This window comes from Lissotriton helveticus, chromosome 11 (assembly GCF_964261635.1).
Source record: "Lissotriton helveticus chromosome 11, aLisHel1.1, whole genome shotgun sequence".
NCBI lineage: Eukaryota > Metazoa > Chordata > Amphibia > Caudata > Salamandridae > Lissotriton > Lissotriton helveticus.
Window position 1 is genome coordinate 797841278 of NC_136072.1, and position 24248 is coordinate 797865525.

The 24248-nt window shown below is 44.3% G+C and overlaps 1 protein-coding gene across 1 annotated transcript in view; it reads left to right on the plus strand.

Moving 5' to 3' along the window:
• LOC144791182 (melanin-concentrating hormone receptor 1-like) overlaps positions 1–24248 on the plus strand; it is a 200654-nt gene that overhangs the window by 171149 nt on the left and 5257 nt on the right. Inside the window, exon 2 of the mRNA XM_078665827.1 lies at positions 16621–17163. Coding sequence (XP_078521953.1) covers positions 16621–17163 — 543 coding nt within the window. The remainder of the gene's footprint in view (positions 1–16620; positions 17164–24248) is intronic.

The following is a 24248-nucleotide window of genomic DNA, read 5'->3' on the forward strand; positions in this document are numbered from 1 at the left end:
GCAGGCATATTCGTGTGGTATATCATTTGACAGGACCTACCTGAAGTTCTACCGTTGTTTCTGGGCAATGAGAGAGGAGTTGCTGTTGCCGGAGTTCAGCGCTGCATTCATTGTTTCTGGGCAACAGAAATTCACAACCTGGCATAGCGGCTGAGAAAGCTATTTACGGTGTAATTGTGATGCTGTTCATCCATACAACATGTACTTTGTACATAGATGTGTCAACTTGTGCCGACTTCGTTGTTGCTTGGCAAGCAGCAGTAAGCTTCGGTGCGTGTTATGTTGACAATCGTGTTATGTGTCATATCATGTGGCAATGAGCGCTGCATCGGTAAACGGTGAGGATCGGGCTCACTAGGTAGGGCCAAGCGTTGGATCTGAAAGTGCAGCTTTTAAGATCATGAAAAAACTGCGCACACATGAAATTTACCAGTTATGTGAACCATAACTTTTAAACCCAGCCACCATGGTGTGTGTAGGGATGTGTGTGTGTGTGTGTGTAGGGCTGTGTTACCGTTGCCTGCACACATTACAGTCTGGGACTGGGCCAGTGTGCTTGCTCCGTGCCAGGCATGTCAGCGGCTCGTGGGGCGGGAGGGACTTGGAGAAGACGTTCCCAGGACGAGGGACTTTCACTGGACTAGCCTGGATCTTCTATCCTATCATGGCAAGACTTATTTTACCGCCCACAAGAGCTCTTGCCGGTAACGGTGCAGGTATAAACCTCCTGGGCAAGGCGGCTGGAAGGTCTGCTCCAGTGCTTGCCACCATGTAATATGTTTTGCAAAGCAAAAGCAACGTTTCTGTATCCGTTTTTGCGTACACCGTGTTTTCTACATAGCATGCTGGATTAATAACATTTTCGGTATAGTTGACATATTTTGAAAGAATGTTCAGAGGGGTAAAGCAGCAGGTAGACCTTCCTGTGCACCGTCCCTCGTGAGCTGTTAGTGCCCTGGCGTGGGGGGGGATAAAGTGTGCCCTCGCAGAGTGGGCCCTGGAGCTCGCACGACTTGAGCCATTTTGAAAAATGCAGTGATGTTTATATTTAATAGGACGATATGACATACTGCCTTAATTGCCCACCTTCGACGAAGGAAACGTCATGCAAGGTTTGATCTTGGGGAAGTACCCGAGGACCTCAGCACCCTAATATGTCAAATTTTGAGACCCACGAGAAACCAGTTCATCGCACATTGGAACATTAATGCTGTATATATATCCTCGCTTTATCTTCCGCATATATCCCCCCTCACTTTCTCTGCTGTACATTCAGAGCGCGTTGAAACTTTTGACATAAGGTGCCAGATGTTTTTGGGAGAATCCACTTAGAGGGTTCAAGTTGTCTTGTATGCATCTCAAAAGTCCTCTCATTTCATACAGATTTTGTAAATTTCAAGTGGGCTCTGTTTTCGCTTTTGAAATCTGTGCCCCTGGAGGGACAGGGGCGCATGTCCCATTCAGCTGTAGCAGCGGAGTGAATGGCTGCAGCATGCCCTGTGGGGTGGCCCTCCAGCACAGGGCTGGGAAACATTATGAATCGAGGGTTTGCCCGGAGGGAGCAGGGGTGTCACCTTTTCTTCCAATAGCCGGGAAAGGGGCCGTTGTCACTAGGGTGACCAACTGGCATTGGAACAAATTCAGGATGGTGAGTGTAAACATTCAGGACAAAGGGTCAAAATTCAGGACACAAATTCAGGACAGGAGGTCAAAATTCAGGCCATGGAGCATGGGTCACTCTGCTCACAACTGCAGTGCAGCCACAGAGCATGGGACACTCCGCGTGCAGCCACAGAGCATGGGTCACTCTTGGCATTGTAAATGACAATGCCATTTATTTAACGATTAAGCTATTGGCAATGTAAATGACAATGCCATTTATTTATGATTTTTTTTTAAAAACACACAAAAAAAATGGCATGAGCAATGCCAATAGCTCTACCTTTAATAATGCCAAGACCATTGCATTGTAAATGCTTGTTTTCGTTACTAGGTGGTTGAGGAATGCTGGCTTAGGATTACCGAATGTGCCCATTCAGAGTGGGTCTCCTTGCTTCACCTGCCTCCTCAGCAATCTCCTGCATCATTTATTGCTGCACTGCCAGGGAGCAGTGCAGCCAGTGCCTGCCATGCCTGCTGCCTGGGTCATTCTGGGTTGGATGAGGCCCTGTCGCCGTGCCAACCAGAAGGAGTCTTTCCCTGTGGATCGCATCAGTGGAAGCACTCACACACACCAAAGGACAGCTGCACCCGCAACTGCATGCCACCTTCCCCTGGTGAGGGTACCTAACATGGGTGCACACGAGAAGCTCCGGGCCTCACCACCCTGCTGGCCCCTGCGATGGCTGACATGGGTGATCCGGAAGGGGACGTGTCTGTCAAGCCACGAAATGCACCACGGCCTGCCCTTCAGCAAGGAACACAGGCCTTTGCAGTCCCACTTCCGCGATGGCAACAGAGGATTAGTCAACTACAACACTATTTTCACGCCACCCTCGAATCTGATGCCATGTAAAATGGTTCATGATGTTCTATGGCACTACCAAGCACAGCAAACTGTTTGAGCACCTGCCCAACACTGGAGGGGATGATGATGTCAATGCAGGGGTGGCAGCCCTAAACAGGCACTTCAGCCCACACCTTAACCAGGTCTATGAGAGGTTCAAATTACAACAAGATTTCCAGATGGAAAGCGAGTCCGTGGATGCATTCTATGCATACCTGTGCAAGCTGGCAAGCAAGAGTCCGTGGATGCATTCTATGCATACCTGTGCAAGCTGGCAAGCACCTGCACCGGCATCAACCAGGCTGATCGAGATGAAAGCACATATAATCCAAGGCTGTCGATCCTCCACCCTGGGCAAGCTAATTATCTGCCAGCCTGGCATCTCCCTCAATAAAATCCTAATCCTTGACAGGTCACATGAACAGGCAGACGCTATTCAGAAATGCCCCATGCGCTAGCACACTCCCCCAGCGACATAGCCCGAAAGAGTGTGTGTGAACTGTGGAATACCGCCCGAACACTAAACAGATGCTCAAGGGAAATCCTGCTCAAAATGTGGCCACCTGAATCACTTCACCAAAGTATGCCACAATGGCGCTCCGGTCACCAGCTCAGGACAATGAGGGAGAAGGTGTCCCACTGTCCACCAGCTCTCTCTACACGACGCCAAAGAGTCTCTCGCAATACAGGGAACCAGTGGCTCGACCTGAAGATGATGAAGTCATGAAGTTGTCACAATATCATTGGCAGACAGGGAGAATCACCAGAAAAGAGCCGTGCCAATGTGCAAGGTGCTCATCAGAAAAGCAGAATTCACTGCTCTCATAGACACGTGCGCCTCCGTGAATGCCATGGACACTACCCAATTCAAACACCGTCACCGAACCCAAAAATAGCACTCACCAAGGCCAGAATCTATACGTACAGAGGACCGCTACCTCTGAGAGTAGTGATCAGTGTCACTCAGGGTTGGATTGGGATTGGAAATCGTCCCGGGCACGCAAAAAAAAAATCGGCCCACTTTTGCATAATGCCTTTCCCCAAATGACTGATTCGGTGTAATCTTATAAAAAAAAGCGGGGGTAAAAAAAAAATGCACTCGTAAGTTTACACTGCTGAAACACACCTGGAAACAAGTGAGGCCACTTCTCCTCAGTCCCCCTGCCCCTCGCTCAGTATGTGCATACATTAATGGACCGGCCAGCGAGACAAAGGGAGTGACACCTCTGCCCATGAGCGGCCATCTGCCTATAGAAAGGCCACTCAGACACCCACTGGGCCGCTGGCTGTTCGAACAATAGAGACAGCTCCCAAATCGGCCCCCAGACTGCTCAAAAAAGCAGCCCACAGCAGGAACTTGGACACCGGCCCCTCGGGCATTGCCCGAATGCCCACGTTACCAATACGACGCTGGGTCACTGTAGTAAGTGAAGGTCAGACCACGCAAGCCAGATTCCATGTGACCACAGACAACACTGGCACCCTCCTTGGATGCCACACAGTGGAGGACCTTATGCTAGTATTCTTCACCAACCAACTACACGACTCTCACAGAGCGAACATCCTTGAGAAGTTCCCGCAACTGTTTCGAGGCCTGGGGTGCCTCAAGGGCCTGAAAGTCTAACTGCACATTGACGAAACCATCCGACCCACATTGGGCTCCGATAATACTGGTGCCTAAACTTTGGGATAGCGTCCATGGCTGAGGTCATCCAAGACATTATCAGTGAAACACTATCAGGGTTGATACTAGGTGTGATCAACGTGAGTGATGACATTTTAATCTACTCAGACAGTCTGGAAGATCTCCACATGTGCCTCAGAGACACATTACAGAGACTGTCAGATAGCGAGCTCACCCTCGACAGGAAGAAATGTTCCTTTTACACCAACTCAGTAGAATTCTTCAGCTACCTGTTCTCCAGTGCAGGGTTACAAGTCGACCCAAAGAAGGTAGATATCATTAGGATGGCGGCCATCCCACGAAACGCCTCCAAGGTCATCCCCAATCTGGCCACCCTTTCAGAACTGCTCCGTGCCCTGACCCCAGCATGATCGCCTCTGGGACTGGGACAGCCAGGCGGCATAGATCTTCAAGAACGTGAAAGAGGCACTCCTGGCAGACACCACAATGGTCTACTTCGACCCCCAGTGCATGACTGAACAGGTCATGGATGCTAGTACTGGGGACCTGGGTGCAGCCTTACAGCAGGAAAAAGAAGGCTCCTGACTGCCTCTCAAATACACAAGCAGGGCTCTCACTGACACCAGGACGCGCTACGCCCAGATCGAGAGGGAAGCATTAGCGATCTGATGGGCATGTCAGCACCTCCACTTATACCTCTGTGGCCAGTAATTCCATGTCATGACCGACCACAAGCCTCTAGTCCCTCTCTTTACCGGTGCTGCCAGAAATGGTCCAGCTCATATTGAACCAGACAGCAAGGTCGGGGGCCATCGCGTTTTGGCCAGCCAGGATCAAAACGTGATGGCCCCGACCTCGCTGTCGGTGACCAGGTGGTTCTGAAAAGATCATCATCCCGAGTGGAAGTTTTGTACCACCTTCGAAAAAGAAGTGTGGGAAATAACTGCTATCAAAGGAACAGTGATGGCTGCCCTGCGTAGACGGACCAAAGTATCACGCAATGTGTCATGGTTCAAGCACGTCAAGCATCAACCGAATGGCCACAGCAACAACTCCCACACAGCAGAAGAGCCTGACATGCCAGAAGCTGATGTCTCCAGGCCTGTCACGGACACAGCACTGTCCAGTCCTTGTCCGACAGTGGTGATCTCACCAAGCCTGGTCAGGTGCCCACCACCTAGTCAAGCGGACATGAGAGACTGGTCTGCCGATAACCAGGGAGAGAAGGATAGAGTGGCCACAGCCAGATGTATGGATTCTGACCCAATCTATCACCTAACCAGAGACTGAAAGACTATGTAAGTGATGTTAAAATCTTCCTGTTTCACACTTAATGTTTTATGCGAGCAAAAGTTGGGAGTCCTACCCGGCTTTAACTATATGATGTTGCAAATACACAACCTTAGGGCAGGGCGCAGCCCAAAGGAATAAATAAAAGTGGAGTAAACGCTTGTGGGTCACTCAGCGACCCTAGCAGGAGAGAGAGAGTGTGTGTGATTATAGACCAGAGGTGTGGGCCTACACTACAAGGAGAAGCGACATCACAGTTATATTACAGCATGCAATGCAGAAAGGTTTGGATAAGAAACTAACTAGTGCATTATTTGAACAAAGAGGTTTTACAGGTGTGTACCAAGCAGCACGATGCACAAAAATAACAGTGATATCAGTAAACTGGACTGCTTATTCACAAAGAAATCACTATTTAGTGGATCACAAAACTTTTTTGGTTTTGTGTTTGTGCTACTAAGAGCCACATGTACTGTTGATGAGTTGCATGGAAGACATTCTTTTTGTACACCACACTGTGGCCCAAAGATATTTTCTTTCTCCTGCACTGAATGTGCCAATTCGTTCCAGTATACAAAAATGGATATCTTTTGACAGGATTCACAACATTCCAGCCATCGTAATATTAATGAGACCGGATCGCCTATGTTTTTGAATGGCTGTAAATTCTGGGGTGGGCGCCTTTGAGAGACGGAAAGGTCTCCATTCCTGTGTTTGCATTTATAAAATGCTACCTTTGCAGCCCCTGTTCTTTTAGAGAGCAGATGTTGCTGCTGTAGAAAACATTGGCATGATGATGAGACAAGCAGATACTGGCGGGAGCATGGAACTGCTGCCACCTTCCTTTAACATTCACAAAGTCCCTCAGGGACCCCTTTCTGGATGGAGACCACCCCCTTTCTGATGTCAGCATCCAATCAATGAATGATTCGTGACTCTGATAGCTGTTGCAAGCCATTTATTTATTTGTGCGTTTTTATATAGGCAAACTTTACCCGAAGGTGTCAGAGTGCTTTACAATTGAGCCACTTACATTACATAAGGACTTCAGAGTACATGAATTACATAAAAGATACAAACAGATACATTCTAAACTCACATAAGAATGGTAGTAAGTACATATGCCTACTACAGATACTAGTGGTTAAAGTTACATATATTTACAAGTTGCAAATGCACATTTTGAGAAAAGTTGAAGCGATTCCGGTTGGACAAATATATATAACATATTTACACAGCATGATCTCCTCGCCATTGCTGCGATTCTTGCTTTCATCCTGGCCTTCAGGGTGCTGCTGCACTCACCGGTGATCTTGGGCCTGGAAGGATGCCCAATCTGGTGTTGGCCAGGTTTTCTCCACGTTTGCTACACCTCAAGCCCCCTCCGGCCTCTGTCCGATAACGTGGGTGTGGGAAAGAAATCAGGGCACACCGGGGCACCCTTAAATTAGGCTGCTCTAGGCCTCCTCGCCACCCCCATTGATGTATAATTCTACATAGAAGTGACCTGTAGGTCAAACCTAGTTCTATCTTGCGAATCTCAAAGAGTCGCCAAGTGGACATTGCGAGTAGAAACTCCATTTGAGACTCACAATGTATATTTATGCTTGGCATTTTTTGTTTTGTTGGCGTCGTAAAGCCCTGAGTTTGATGCACTGCAGCCTTTCTGAGAGCAAAAACCAATTGTACTTGACAACCATAATATGCGTCAGCAGCAGTAGCTTGGCTGCGTATGAGTGTTGTTTGTGGTGTTGCACCGCCATCTTGTGGTACAACTGATATAACAGTTATTTGAGTAGTTGAGTTACTCCTAGTCCAAACATACCTACCTGATAACCTGGTTTCAACAATGCACAAGCCTTCGTAATCCCAAAATGTTCCTCAGAGGCTGTGCAGTGTTCTACTATGGGAACCTGTTTCTACATTAAGGAACTTCAACATTTTGTTTACTAGTATTCATATACAAGTAAATCATTGCTAATTTGGAAAAAGATTTTGACCGCTGCGGCCCTCTATTAGGGCGTAGGAGTGGCGCCCCCCGGCTGCCAGCACAGCAAAGGTGAAAAATAAAATGGTCATAAAGTGAATTTATTGCCATTTTATTTTTCCCTTTCTCCATCCCAAGCCGTGTTTAGGGGCGGGTCCACTGCTGCTGACTGTCAGCAGGGAAGTGGTGCTCACTCCACCAGTTTAGAGCGCGCATCACGTTGGCCCTCCGTCTTGCGACAGCCAGACTGGCATGCTCAATTTAAACCTCTTCACCCAGCTGTCCTAGACAGTCAGGTGAAGAGCAAGCGTGAGCATGGAGCCAGTCCGCTCCAACCAATCCTGGTGCTTCTATCATGCTGCCTGTGCAGCATGAGAGCAGCATCTTGATTGGAAGAGGGTAGTTGGCTGAGGCTCTGGGAGCCTGTGCTGGTGGAGTCACATACAACATTTACTTCACACTTTTTGGCACCTGGGCTGGTCTGGTTCAAAACTTGCACCTGCGATGCCTACCCTCCAGTCCCAACCTATATTGCTTGGCACACCGCAGCCCCTTCCGGAACATACCCACCCCAGGCCCCCAGAGAACACTCTTCATCGCATAACAAATTGTTATAACATAACATAACATAACATAACATCGGAGCGGCCTGTCCCACCACGGACTCTCATGGACTTCTTTACTTTTTCTTTTGTCCTGCCCGCCATTTTGCTGCTGTTCTCTGCCCTTTTCTCTGGACCCTGACCCGCCATCTTGTCCGTTCCCTCATCCTTTACCCCTTTCACTCGTTTCCCCCTTGACGATCCTCAAATGTTTCTTCCCTTTTCTGTTTTGCCTTTTCTCCATACCCTTGTATCCCTCCCACCCTCACTTGGGGCCAGATGTAGGTAATTTTTATTTACCGACCTCTTAAATACCGAGTCATACCGACTCGGTATTTAAGAGGTCGGAAAATAAAAATACCGAGATGTAGGTAATTGCAGATGTGCAATTACCGAATCGGAAACAGTCGGTAATTTCCGATGTGGTAAATACCGACCAGTTAATGCCCATGCATTCCTATGGGCTTTGAAGCCCATAGGATTGATTGGGCATATACCGGTCGGTATTTACCACATCGGAAAATACCGACTGTCACAAGGGTGCAGGGGGTGTCACTTTGACACCCTCTGGCACCCCCAAAAGAGGCTCGGGTGCCATGTGGCAGGCATACCTGCCCTAAGGGCAGGTCTGCCTGTCATATGGCATAGGTGTGCATGCACACATGTGCATGCACACCAGAAACGGTATTTTACCATCAAGTAGTATTTGATGGTAAAATACCGATGTGGTACTGCTTGTGGGACTCAGAAGAGTCCCACCTATATACCAATTGTCCGGAATCAGTAATGATACCGACTCGGTATTTTACATACTCGGTAAATTTACCGAGTCTGTAAATTACAGGGACCTACATGTCAAATTGCTTTTACCGGGTGGTAACGGCCGAATTCGGCCGTTACCACCCGGTAAAAGCCTACCTACATCTGGCCCTTGGTGCTGTGACTGCATCCCCCCTCCGACCCCACTTAATGGAACTCTGCTCTTCTGGTTGGTTTTTTTTTGGGGTCTTGACCTGACAAAATCTACTATGTGTATAGATATGTATATAGAGATAACTCTAACCACTAGTATATGCGGTAGACCTTTGTACTCTCTACCATTCCTATGTGACTCTTAGAGTGTATCCATTTGTATCTCTTCCTTGAGTGACTTTACTACTTGTACATTTGCAATTTTTCTTTCTGTTTGTATCTCTTCCTTGTGTGACTTTACATCTTGTACATTTACAATGTTTGCTGTTTGTATCTTTTATGTAACACATGTAATCCTAAGTCTTTATGTTTTGCAACTGGTTCTTATGTAAAGCGCTCTGACACCTTTGGTAAAATTCGCGCTATATAAAATCGCATTAAATAAAATAAATTCTCAAAGTGGCTCTGCAGTTCCCTTTCACTATTGTCTTCTAACAAAAAGAGTTGCTAACTTATCACCAATGCTAATTTTTAAGTTTCTATGCAACAGGACTGAGGTGAATCTTGTTGGCGTTAGCATAGAAAGGGCTGTCAGTAGCAGTACTCTAAGCATGTGTGAGTCTAAGTACTGAAGCCAGGTAGATAAATCTTAGCTGCCAGTGGTTTGTCACAGTAAAAGATGGAAGATGAGGACAGCTTCCATAAACTGTGGAGGGTATTGCCTTAATTCTTGCGACTGGAAGGCAAAGATCCAGACACTGAAGTGAAGTGGATGGAGACATGACTAAAGCTAAAAAATCTAAAAACTCTACTAAGGCTTTGTTAGCAAAGGGCTTCTGAGTAGTCCTTCCTGAGCACTGCCATTTAGTTGATGGTAGGCTTGAGTTGTGGAACTGCACTTGCTATTGTTCAAGGTGAAAATGTTTCTAGATAAGGTTTGCACTTTTGTCTGTGCCTCTTTACAACTTAAAGAAGGCTGGTGACACCCACATGCACAGAGATCCACCTGATTATACCCATGTTTTGGGTACACCTTGCTTGGAGCTAGACTCATTGTTGCCTGCTGTGAGAAACATCACTTTACTCAAAGTCTCTGCCTGGAGAGCAGCCTAGAAATGACAACACAATCCAGTTCAGAAGCAGCAGGCTTTGGATCCACATCCCATGTCTGGAAAATATGTATAAAGTGGGATCCAAACCACCTCCCTTTGTTCCAGTTCCAAGTATTTTATGACCAAGGAAGGGAGTGCTCTGCAGAGTACCTGAAGGACTGCTTTGTGACCACCTCTGGTGTCTGCCTGTTTGTCAATCTCCACAATGTGAATGGGCGTCACCTGGAATCTGCACTTTTTGCCAGAGAAGCTGAGGGCTTTCCTGCCAGCTGACATGAGAATAATTCTCCCTATCTGTGCAGTAAGAGAGACTCTCATGGAGGAGAAGCCTAGCTTGTTATCAGTATGAGGAACACCAAGTGATGATGGACTACTTGAGAGAGTGAAGCCTGGAGCGACCCTTGCTGTGATTGGGTTACCGGTCTCTGTCTCTGGTTCCTCCTGAGAAATACACCCTAATACTGTACAATTTCAATCCCCGTTTTGTTGAATTTGAGGCTATTGGGGCAGTGATCTGGTTCAGCTGCCCTTCAAAATTGAAGCTGCATAGCTGTTGAAGTAGAGCTGCTGATGCCAGGAACACATCCTCACTGACCTATTGGTCCATTGGGGGCCACAATTGCTGTGCTATAAGAGCAGGCTGCATTCGTCCAGTGGAGGGCCGCGACTGTCTAAGATGCTGTGACTGTTATTGCAGGACCCACCATGCTGCATTCGTCTAGCAAGCCCTAGTCTAAAGAAAGACTGCCACACATGCAGATGATGTAACCTTCCCCTCACAATTGCTACAGAAGCAAAAAAGTAGGTAATACTGGCTTCCACACAAATTTAGAACAGAGTGGCTGAAAGGAGCACCAAAGACATGAGCGTGAGGAATGGAGACTTTTGTGCTTTCATCTGTAACTGGGTTAAAAATGAGTAACTAATTGAACATCGAAACCTGCGGGGTCCGTATAAAGTAATCTTCCCCTGTTCCTAATTCATGCCTCTGCCACAGAATTCTGGGGTTTGTAGTTGATAGGGTCACCCGGGCAAGAGACAGTATTTAGGGGGTGAGCGGGGATGTAGCACCCATGGGAGATCACAACCAAGGGTATACCACCGTGTATCAATGGTGCCGTAACCCTTTCCTGACTCCACTGGCATGGGCATCAGCTCACTAAAATTATAGGGGTACTAAAAAGTCCTGGTATTACTGAACAAGCAAGCGCAGAAGGTAAGGAGGTATATCAGATGGTAGCCCGAGACCGGTTTTGTGAAAATGCTATTCAATGATGCATTGTGATGCAATTTTATGGAATATATTGATACTCTGTGGTATTTTTTTTTAATTCAATATAGGCACTATTAAGAGAGACCAACAAAACACAACACAATTTATGGGCCTGGACTGAGAGCCAATGCTTTAAAGAGGAAAACAAAAGTACATGGTATAATGTAAACAGCTTTTGTCAGGATTGCCAGCTGACACATAGGCCAGGAATCACTAGGTAGATATAGATTGGCTGCAGGTTACAGATTCTATTTGTAGTTCAGTAGTACATTAATAGATTTAATGTCATGATATACAATATGACAGGGTAGCTCAGTTGTTTCAGCTCCTGCTGCATAGAGCAGTTTATCATTTTGAGGTAACAGTTTAAATCTTGATACTCTGCCTTCCATCTGTCTGACCTGAAGAAAATGAGTGTCAATATTAAACAGCTGCCTAATGATGTCTCTGTGAGATGGATGGACCAGTACTACGCATTCATTTAACATCTATAGCATTCTGGGTATTGCAGATTTGTTTAATTCCAATTGGCCTAATATCTTGATGCTCGGGGGCCGGACATTTTGCAGTGGCCTTCTTTGAAATGTTTGGACCCCGGCACATAATTTCTTTGTACTAATTAAGCACTGGTAGAAGCCTGTCAGTGAATATTTTGATGAGTGCTCTTAAGGAGTGTGGTAAAACCTGTGGATTTTTAACAAATGTATCTGCAAACTGTATTGTAAAAAGTATAATTTGGCACATTTTTTCAAAGCGTTCTTGAAAAGAACATCTGCAGAAAGCCTGGAGGAAAATGATTCTCTCATTAGGCTCAGCTACTTCAGTTCAGATCACCAATTTAAGCCACACCAGTTTAAAAATTCACTGGCCGCCACTGCCAGGAGAGCAATTTCTGGCACACGTGTTGCTCTCTTCATTCATTAACCTGGGTTCGGAACTAAAGGTAGTCCTCTTGGCACACATTACCTGTCATCGACAGTACACCTCATGATCCATCCATTCAGAACCAGTGGCAGGTAATACAAGTGATGCTCCAACCATACCTGACGTAGCATAGAGAGTACAGGTGATTTTAAAAGCATGCGGGCAGTGCTAGTGACGCTCCATGCATACATGATCTGGAAAGAAAGTCATGCCACACCAGTTTAGACCGAGCCATATGTAAATCAGTCTTGACGCTGTGTGATTTGCTTGAAAATGCACCATTTGTCCACTATTTTTTCAAAATGTTCACGGGGGAGAGCTCCCCGAACCCCCTTAAGTTATTCAGGCCTGCTCGCTACGCTCGCTCGCCATATTGCAGAACGGCAAGAATTTTACACCCCCACCACTTTCAAATGTCACCAGCCGCCACTGTTTAAATGTGTTTGGTATTACAACCCCACATAAGGTGTTACCGTGCGGTAGAAAAATGAAAAACATGATGCATATTTAATGGAAAAGTTTAAATAACCAAGCAGAATTTTTTAGCAAAGGCACAAAAGCAGCGTTGAATGAAAAGAGTAAAAGTATGCTTGTATTTTTAAACTCTCACATTTCGCAGTGCATTTGAGCAAATTAAAAGGCAGCAATACTTTTATAATAGGTATAAACGTGGCGTAGAATGAAAATACTGTAACAGTTTAGCAAACAAAAGAGAGAGACGTGTTTTTGGTGCCTATGTGTAAATTGTAAGACCGTGTGACTCTCTGTTATTTGCCAAACTATTACAGTAGTTTCATTCAAAGTCATGTTTATACCTAATGAAAAAGTATTGACTTGTTTCATTAAAAGTTCACATTTATCTGTGCCGTTTGTGCGCATTAAAAGTCTGTGTGTTTCTCTTCTAATTGTTTTTTGGTAATGGGCTTTAGGAGTATAAAGCACATTACCAAAAACAATTAGAAGAGAAACATGCAGCCTTTCAATTCGCCAATACAACACTGATAAATGTGAAAATTTAAAGAAACAAGCCGATACTTTTTCATTAGGTATAAAAGCGACGTAGAATGAAAATAGTCTAACAGATTAGCAAATGACAGAGAGAGACGCCGGCTTACGCTTCACACAATAAATAAACAATCAGATACTTTTACCGGCTGGCAGACAGATGCAGTGCAGGCCAGTTTACAAGCTACGAGCGAGAATGCTCTGCTAAAAATAGCACAGATGAGGAGATAAAACAGACGGCAGGCATATAGAGTCCAAAATAAGGAGCCTGGCTCAGAAAACGGGCAGGAAAGTACAAAAATAGTTCTCCAAAATGAACAGATACGCTCAAAAGTGGAAAGATACCAGTACTTAGGCACTGCAAGCTCAAAAGTGGAAAGCTACCAGTATTTAGGCACTGCTCTGTGGGAGGAAACAAATGACAACAAGGAGGGAAAAATGGGAAATATTAACCACTAGCAAGCCAGCCTTTTTAAAGTACAATCGAAGTAATGCATAAAAAGGTAATGGGCAGGCTGTTATCCCACAAAGTATATACAGCATGTCAAGAAGACACAGCAGAAGTGTTGCCTGGGCTCGATCTAAAAAACGAGACCTCTTACAAGTTACAAATAGTCAATCAACTAAATGAGACTTCAACAACATTGTTGTGTAATGTTTCATGGCCTACTCTAAATCAAAGCTAACTACCCTTTGCACTACAGGAAAAACCACCAGTTGACCCTTAGCTGATGTTACAAATTCTTATTCTTCCAGCTTCACCACTGTTACAGGAAGTAAGAACGACAAAATATTGGACATGGTAATTCACTTAAATTCCATGCAGCCAATGTCTCCAAAGCTCATGCATCATAAGTGTCATGATATTGGGTCAATGGTTTTTCCGGTCTCCAAAAGGAATGTGGAATTTCAATTGGAGATCTTAGCGGATGAAACCCACACATTGAATACACATACTTAAAAACTGAGCGAGCTCTGTTTCGCAGCAGGTCGTCTCCTTGTTGCACATAATTGCTCATACTAATGATCCTGCTTTATCCAATAGTTTATCCTGTGCTATGAGGGCTGAAAGCCCGAAACCGGTCCTAGGATGCTTGTTTCCAGTCCAGGGAGGACCTGGCCTGGCAATTCGGGCTGGACTGTTTGCCTTGGGCAGAAGGTCAAAACTGATTTGCATATGGATGGGTTCAAACTGGAATGGCATGGTGAGCAAAAGAATTGATGGCTTTAGGCCCAGATCTCTGAACTGGGGTGAATGTAGGCCATTGTTCTGCATTCTGTCCATCAATTGTTCTTTTTGCATCCAATACCTCAGCAGGTTTTAGGTCAGTTGTAAGACAATAGCTCTCCCTTGCTTCCTCCAATCCATTATACTAAACTCAAACCAGGGTGTATTTTTTAAACTTGTCTTTTTAATTATAGCTGCATACACAAAAAGAAAATGCACAAGAGCTGGGGGCAATCACTCCTCTAAAATGAGGGTGATCTACGGGTTGATTTTAGTGTGTGCTGAACTCGTAGTTGTATAAAACAGGCGGTCATCTGATAGGAGGACTTTATTCTTTCTACCAAGGTAAAAGGCATTATCAACATTAAGCCAATTTATGTTTAAGTAATACTTCAAAGAAAAGCCTCTCTTTGTTTAATGTGGGTGACAAGTGTTACTATGAACACTGATTTTATATAAGCATTCATTCAGCATGGTTTATCGGTGAGTTAAAAGTTGTTATGGTGATAATATGAGTGTCCTCAAGAACAAAATGTCTGCCTTAATATGTTTTCTTTTTTGTTTTAAGGGCAACTCTTTACCTTTAAAGTGACTGATTAAGTTTTAGTGTTGATGTAGGATGCTGTCTGAAAGGCGTCCATTAAATAACTTTGTCCATATTAGGCGTTTTGGATACATGTAATTTAATTTGTATAAAAAACATTTTATATACTGTGGACTCTTGCTTGCGCCGACTGTCCTTTGCATGGTTCCATGTTTTCAGGGTTGATACACCATTTATTGTGTAATCTCTGATATAGCATCCATGTGTGCAAACCAATAAACCATACATATCCACATCCCTCTGAACCTTTGATAATTCTTTGTATTTATTATCGTCGTTTCTAAAAGAATATTCTCTTCCTTTGGTGTGTCACGTGTAACTTTATGATATTTAATAATGTCTCAGTTCACAGGTTAAGGAGTTCCCTTTTCACTCTCTCCAACTGGGGTCTCTTCTGTTGAGTGGACTGGGTGTAGACAAAGAAAATCAAATCCATTTTACCATCAAGAGGCACTCAATTGCTCTTGCCTTCCTCATGTACAACTCTTTCTCTCCAATAAGCTACTTAAGTCTCCCATCAATGTGACTTTAGATATTTTACCCCATTTCACCTGCTTGGTTGGCTGCATCACAGTCTGGGAGGGAGTCTCTTCTCATGAGCAGGAACCACAGGATCATGTGATCTAGGGATTCAGCCTGGTGAGCATGACCTAGCAAACTGATGTTGGCGTCTCTCCGCGTATCCGTGGAGAGCTCAGTCATCCCTCCATTCACAGTAACGAGGACTGTGCAGTTCTTAAAGACATGTCGCACCTACCTGCCTCCTCCAAACCTGAACCTGAACGCTCCCAGGGTGCGACTAATGGCGCGCCTCTGCTCACCTTGCTCTTAATTCTGGGCAATGGGCGCCAACGTTGCATCAGTTCAGGTGACCTTTTGTCAATGTTTCATGGTTTACAGGACCATGATACCAAAAAAATAAGAAGGTTCAAGAAAGTGTCAGCCTTCAAGACACCCCAAGTTGCTTTGAACCCTGATACAAGTTAGAGGGCTTTTTCCTGAGCAGGTACCTTGGTAGTGTGACATCAGACTACATGGTGGACTTGGCAGTGGGCTTCCATTGAAGCAATGCAGCAGGTGCGCTAGTGTTCCTGGTAGGGGGTGTGTCAGCATGTGACTATCAGGTTTGATGTTGACTTGGCTGTAGACATAACAACAGGTTTAGCATCTGGGCTGTGGATCCTGATCTTGCTTTTCATTTTACTTTCCCACTTTGATTTTCTATTTCTCTCTTTCTTTATCCGTTCTGCGAAGTCTCCAGCCTTTATTTGTATCTTGTACATTGTGAACCTAGCTTTGTTTGTACATGAGAATTTTACTAAAAGACTACTGTTTTTATGTTTTATTTATGTTTCTCTTAAAATATTTTATTACAATTTGTGACATTCACAAAATCTTCCCTTAGTTTCCATCTCTGTACTCTCTCTGACTTTCTCTGTTATGTACTCAGCTTGTCTTTTTCTTCTTCTTCTTCTACTAATTAATATTTCTTAACTCTCGACTCACCAGTTGCCCTTTTGTTTCCTCCTCAGGTACGTAGCTGTGGTTTACTCAGCCACAGTGGGGCAAAAGCGCACCATACACTGTACAGCACTCATCAACTGCGCAGTGTGGGCCGCCAGCCTCTGCCTCACGACCCCGGCCATGCTCTATGCCCGCGTCCAGAGGGACAACGAGACCGAGATCTGCCTGATAGACCTGCCTGGCCCAAGCAGTCTGTACTGGTACACACTTTACCAATCCATCCTTGCCTTCATTGTGCCTGTCCTCATAATCACAGTGCTCTACTCCCTTACCTTGCACCATCTTTTCCAAGTTATGCGCAAGGTGCAAAAGAAGCGCTCAGCCCGCAGTAAGAAGGTGACTCGCATGGCGCTCACCATCATTGCTGCCTTCCTGATCTGTTGGACGCCCTTTCACGTGGTACAGCTGGTCAACCTGAGCGCCGCACCCTCCAGGACTTCCTTCTATCTCAACCAGATCACCATCTGCCTCAGCTACGCCCACAGTTGTGTCAGCCCCATCCTGGTCATCTTCTGCACAGAGTTCTTCCGCGAGAGGATCTCACACTCCAGGTGGGTCAATTTATAGAATAAGGTGGTGCAGTGCAGCGGGAAAAGAGCTCTGCAGCTCAGTGGTGACTTTTGAACATCATAATGGAGGACTTGCACCTTTGTCAGCCTTACAGGTTGTGGCCTCTACTGGTGGAATGGCAGTGTCGTTGCATCCACGCCATCAGCGTTTGAGTGTTTGCTGCACTGTCCTGCCCAGTGTTTGCAAAGCATTGTGAGAAAACTCAAATCAGATCAAGCTTATGTGTGAAGGGTTTCCACCACTCAAATATTTACACAATCATAAAAATAAAACATTCCATCATACCGCTATAACAGAGATTAAAAGTGCCAACACCTCTTCTCTCACATATAAGAACATCATAGTGTCATATAGAGTTCTTTTATAGTTCTTTTTTTTGGCACTAGTATTAAAAACCTATTAGGAGGGACAGTTAATTTTTAGATAAAATATTACATGATCTCAATTCAGAAAGTCAAGTTTGCCTAATGCACAGATGCACCTTTGATACAAAATCACCTCCCATGAACCAATTACACTCAATATAGGGAAAGTTCCTGATTTAAAAAAGACTCGTATTTCTTTAGATATCTCGAATATCGGATATAGCCACGCCACTGAGAAAGCTGCTTTTCAAACCACTCCCACATGTTGCACCCCGTCCTTCTGAGCAAAAAGGCAAGAGATTTAGCTTCAGGGGAGTGTTTGGGGGTGTTATCCCTCCCCTCAATAAATGTATTATTTAGTAAATAGTTTCAGTTGGGTATGGTAAGGTAACACACATACACTCTCTGGTCTCTGTTTTGAAAGTCTTACAACATGGTTATTTTACAAAATACTGTGTTTTAAGTACCCCTCACAATCTGTACTCCTTTCCCTTTTGATTGGCCCTTGAGCCCCCCTCATGAATTCCTTTCTCATATACTGATTAACATGATATGCCAGTGTAATTGTCAGAAAATCTGAAGCTCGCACACCCTTAGTCTTCCTGACCAAGCTACACACCTGAATACGACCCAGAGACCGGTGTTGTTTCTAGCCTGATCTTTATGTTGAAGAATTCCATCCCTGTCACAACTACTCTAAACTCTGGTGGTGCGTAAATTGCAAGCATGTGGTCCCTACAGCAGACTACCCATGAACTACTCTTTCTTCTCCCCTCTTACTGGCTTTTCTGCCACAGGGCTTGGTTTCCAAGGTCCTGGCCAAAGGTCAGCACTGCAGGGACCAATTGTTACTCTGGCTGCACCCAAAATTACACTTTGTCATTCAATATTCCAAGTCGTGTACATAGCTAGATAATTTCACTGATTGCCATTAACAATCCTTTACACCATACCTATACTGGAACTACGGTTTAGAACTGCTACTGTTAATTTCAACATTTCAGGCTGACAAGGGGTGTTCATCACATGTCGAATATTACCCTTATCAATTACCAAATGTATCAATAATCAAGAGGAAGAGAGGTTTTCCAGCCCGGCTGTCGCCGCCCTGCGCACAGGCATTTTCTCCAATGCAGAAGTGTTATGTTGAAACTGAGGGGTACACGGCAGTGTGATACGGCACAAATGACTACCCCCCTTAATCCCAAATGAGAAGCTATTATTATGTATCTCTTAGTTTATTTGTTTGGCGTTTATGTATAGTGTTTACAAGGCATGAGGAAATCAAAGCACTTTATATAGAACCAGTGTAGTTAAGTACACAGAGTTAGTAGTCAATGAGCATAGGCAATACATGAACTATACCAACAACAAACAACAACAACAAAAGAAATTTAAGAAGTGTTACAGTAAAAAGAATGCAGAAGGCAGCTGGTGCAGGAACAGCAAGTCTGAGCCATATCGACAGAGAACTATGTCACAAACAACAGAACATAATACAACAGGCATAAAGCTCTTGAAATACCGACATTGCAGAATCAGTGAGACAAGAAAGGAATTTGCATTCATCAATGTTTATCATTAGTATGATGGATCTACAGGCAATGTAGAAGGAGGCCATTAACCAGGGGGAGAAGCTTATAAAAACTAATTTAGAAGAAAATGCTTTAGTTCTCTTTTGAAAGTAGATAAGGTGGTGATAGTGCTGACTGCCACAGGAATAGAGCTCCAATCTGAACTGCGGAATAGGCGGGAGCAACCAGAGGTCTTCAATTTATTTGGCAAGTAATGAGAGTGATTAGAGTGGATGACGTTATGAACTAAGCAGGCAAGCTTGAAAATGGATCTACCATCATTCTTAATTCAAATCAATGAGTACAAGGTGGGGTGATAAGATTGAAGGGTCAGCCAATGAGTTGGGAGAGCAATGCTGCATGCAAAGAGGCTTTCAGAGGGATCAGATGAATTTTAGGAATGCTGGACGGGATTGTTTTACGGTAGACTAACCCAGCTAGATCCAAAACCTGAATAATTTCCTTGAGGTCCTAGTCCAGGAAGAAACGTATGATCCTCCTGATGAGTCTAAGATAGTGATTTGCATTTATTGCCATAGTGTTGATACGTTTGTGAGGATTGTGATCTAGAATGAAGCCCAGAGATTTGGTTCTGTCAGTAATGGCCAGAGATCAATCTAAATTCTTGAAAGAATTTAGCAATTTTTGAAATGGGGTAGAGGATAGGTGGGTTGATATAAGTAAAAACTCACAATTTTAAGGATTTACCTTGAGACGATGCATCATCATAGAGAGTATGTTTACATGGATCGAGGCCAGTAACAAGATATCAGCAGAAGACTGAACTTTCAAATAGTAATGGGTGTGGCCAGTATATAGGTGATGAGATATTCTGGATTTCTTTTTAAATATCATCACCCAGCGGTTCAATATAGAGATTGAAAAAGAGCAGCGGCTAGAGGCAGAGGTTTGAGGTGCCCTTGAGGTCCAGCTACTGGGATAGACAGTGAGCAGGCTGTTTTAATCAATTGGAGCGATTATATAGATAATCCATGAGGTTTTTCGATGTGTGGATAAGGTTGTCCTGGTTAGCCATATAAACCACCTCTGAAAGATCAAGTAAAATAAACAAGTATGAGTCATTAGTGTTCAGGATACTGAAGACATCATCAGTTATTTGCAGGATAGCTCTGTCTACTACAACCAGCTGTGAAAACAGACTTGAAGTAATCCAGATGACTGTTCTTACTAACAAATGGCTTCAGTTGAGTGCTCTCACAGCTTGCCAGGATTTTAGTAAGGAAATGTTAGATTGATTTACTTTGGAGATGGTGCTGAGAATGTCCATCTGGTGCATTTCTCTGAAATTAGACTAGCTGTCCTGGGATTATATGTACAAAGCAGGACATCGAGTGTTAGGATAAAGTAAGAATTTTTCTTCACTCTTTTTGACTTTGGTGTAAAAAAAAAAGTAAGCCAATTACCCACATTTTGTGCCAGGTGCTGCTATTTCAAGCACAGGTGTAGAGTTTGTGATGTCTTGAAGAACTTTGGAGGTGTGTCTTTGCCCTGGTCAAACCAGGATTCAGAACATGGATTTGTCTTCAATAATATGCTTTTAGTAAGATTATCTGGCACAAAAGAGGTTTTCCAAATGCGTTATAGTGTGGTTTTGGTATCAGGAGTATTGAGTTAGTTTGAGAAATTTCTTTCCTTATTGAGTTTGTTAGTACACCAAAAAGCAGGCCTTATCTTCCTAGTACATTTCACCATAACAGAGGCAAGGGCATTCAGGAGAGCCACAATAACATTAAAGTATTAGTTCATCATTAACTTCTTGAGAAGTCCTAATGTGGGGAGACATGAGCGAAATGTTGCACAATCATTGTGAATAAAGCTTTTGGTGCCCCTCAGTAGACATTCTGATCTGTTGAGGTGTCCACTTTGCAGAAGTCTAAAGAAGGACAAGTAGAAGGGAATTTGGTAGTGATCAGCCCAGTCAGCTAAGCTGCGTTTGCCAACTCTTAGAGACTACATTTTGGTGATGAGCTTAATTTGTAAAATATGAAGTACAGGTGCTCACATTTTTGTGGGAGGCCACACCCACTTTCCCTGTCTCCACCCACTTCCTTCACTGGCTCCACCCACATCCTCAACTGGCTCGGCTGAAAGCCACATGTAATACTCGATTTGAATTTCTACCTTAGTAATCTAAATTCAGTCACTACTGGCAAGAAAGTAGTTCAGGGTGGACTGAAGTAATCAGTGAACTGGACAAAACCATTTCCAACACGGCACCAAAGCTCTGGAACTATGAAACAAGACAAGGAAACTGTTCAGCCCAGCACTTGAACTTCATTGCGGCGCAAGAAGAAGCAGTTCTAAAGCTGTATATGTAGAGCTGAAATAGGATGTTCTTTCATCTTGGATGGAAAACTGAAGAAAGGTTCTAGACCTTTCTGGAAGGTTAAAGATGTTTCTAGAATATTTTGGAACAAAGATTAAACCAAGGTAACAGAACTTCTGGATGGTGTTTAAAAATGATTTTACATTATAAATCTCATAGCTGCCAAGATTTCAGATTGCTATGTGTGACATATTCATAATTTCAGTGTAATTATGAGTGACATTTCCACAAATATAAGTGACACTTTCTCGCAAGCAATGAAGACAAGGGAAACATATAAATATCAGAAATTACACCCATTAAAACACAGCTGCTAATGTTTGAGATTACTTATGCGTGACAATTTCATTGATTCAGAGGATTTCTGAGACATTCAGTGACTAAATGTGTGACACTTAAAGTGACACTTTCTTGCAACCAAAATCCCGCAATGAAGTTCATGGAAAAAGTAAATATCAGAAAGCACACTCATTTGTACAACATTAAAGTAACACTCTGCAGCAAGTGCTTTTAAAGCTATTGTTTAATTTCGAAATAATCAGCACCCTCCAACCCAACCTCACCTCCAGGTGACGCTGAGCCACAAGTATCAAAGGGAACACTGTGACAAAAGCAGTAACCCGTTCAGCAAACCACATACAATGACAGGAGTAAATTATATTAGAATGTGACTTACTAAGTCTCTTGATAGAAGTATCCACCAAGAGAAGCTGCTGTGGCGCCGTGGAGATTGTTTGCATGTCTCTTCTTTAGAGTCAGAGCGTGCCGTGCTGCACTACCTCAGCCTGTGCACCTGCTCCCATGGTGAGAGACTCATCCAGTTAGTGGCACATGGAGAGGACGAGGTCAAGAGGAGGTGAGCAGAGTTGATCTGTTCTCGAACACCGGCTTCCTCCTTTTCTTGGCCATGCAGTACTACAGCAAGTAATTCCTGGGTGCCTGCCCAGCTGGCGGGCAGGAAATTGAACATTCCTGCTACAGCCTGGGCCCACCGGAACCGGATCCTCCCCAACCGTGTGTTCACGTGGAACCTAATGCGACCCGAGACTCAAAGCAGGATTGGCGCTAGTTTAAACAGCTACTTTGTAAAGCCTTCTTTAAACTCGATAATTAATTTGGAATAGGAAAATAGCCCGTGGCGGTGCCTCTGCAGAAAGGAGTTAAAAGTACCTCCTCTCGCCCCACGACTCCAATCACATGACGTCGGCCCCCTACCCTCAAGCCCACTCTCCTCTTCAGTTCACATACTTTGCTTGGTCATCTGCCTTGTGACCGTGACTTCTGGATGCCTGGCGTGAGTTTTACATTGATCTGGAAATCTGCTCCCGGTTATTACTCGGCGCGGATTTCAACGCAGGCAAGCCCCAGGGCAGATTGATTCACCCAGAGCTGAGCAGGATCTTTAATTGTTTGTGAGCCGTCTGCCCTGCTTGCAACTTAAGTCTGCGGGGAGCACAGCAGCTGCAGAGCCGGTGTTCTATCGTTTTAATCTCAGTGCAGTCACAGTACAGTACATTTAAAAAACCCACAATTTGTGACATGTGCAGCAGATACATAGACCCGGCCCTGATAATTAAGTGCCGGTGCTAAGCACCGGAAACCACCAGCACAAATTAAGCACAGTAGAATGATACAATTACATTTCAGGCAGTGGTTTCACCAGAAAAAAGTAGAAAATATCTGGTATGAATTGTCTTTAGGATTTCTCTAATGTTGATTGAAGTCACTGACAAATTTTGATTGTTATTAGGCAATATGAGCTGTGAAGTTATATGGTCCATACACTGTTCAACAAGTGATTGCTTATCCTGATTGGGAGTGTGAATGATGTTTATTATGGTAACTCTCTTGGCATTGGACTTAATATCAACAAGACGTTAAAATGTAGGAAAGACTCAGTTACCACTTGTCTGCAGAAAGTTTTGGTAGATTACTGCTGCCCCACTACTTAGCCAAATGTACGTTGGCATACGCAGGAGGGATACCTAGATCCATGAACGTTTTTGATCATTGTTGAACCACATTTACCTTTTTCTTTAAAAAACACAATATTAGCGACAGGCCAAGAGTCTGAAGCCTGTTGTCCCTCTTGTGCTTGTAAAAACATCTCACCCAGCAAAAGGCTTAAGAGGAAGAAAAAAGCCTTATAGCATTTGAGCGGACTTTTTTCAACTCCAACAGCTTTCCTGAATCCCAGAACTTTGAGAGCCCCTGGATTTCTTCTAATATGTGCATCTAACAGGTCCCAATCTTCGGGGCCAATCGTATCAAATGGGATTGAATCCAAATAAGCAATGTGCTTTCCTCCTCTTGTGCCCCCTCGGCCTGATAGAGCCCTTCATAGGACACTCGGGACACCTCCTGGATCCGCTTTGGGTCAGTAATACAATCGCCATGATGATCCCTGATTTCGTCAGTCTGCCCTTGGGACACTTTTTGCCGAGTGCATACTGCGAGAAGATGTCCAACCCACTTGCTATATTTGTAGCACTCACGCCTCCCAGACAGATATTTTTCTGCTTCTCTCTTTGCAGAGATATCATTAAATAGCCATTTTAACTAAGGCAAGCTTATGCTGGATACTTTCAGGGTCTGCACCACCTGAAATAGTAGTAGGTTTCAGCCTCCCCAAACTCACTATATAGTTCCCTCATAAGCTGATTCTGTAGTTTCCGGCAGTTTAGACTAAAACTAATTGTTTCACCCCTTATCCCGATTGGGGTACTCCCTATATTAAATTTGAAGAATTTGGAAATCCAGGTGTTCATATGCGTAATATA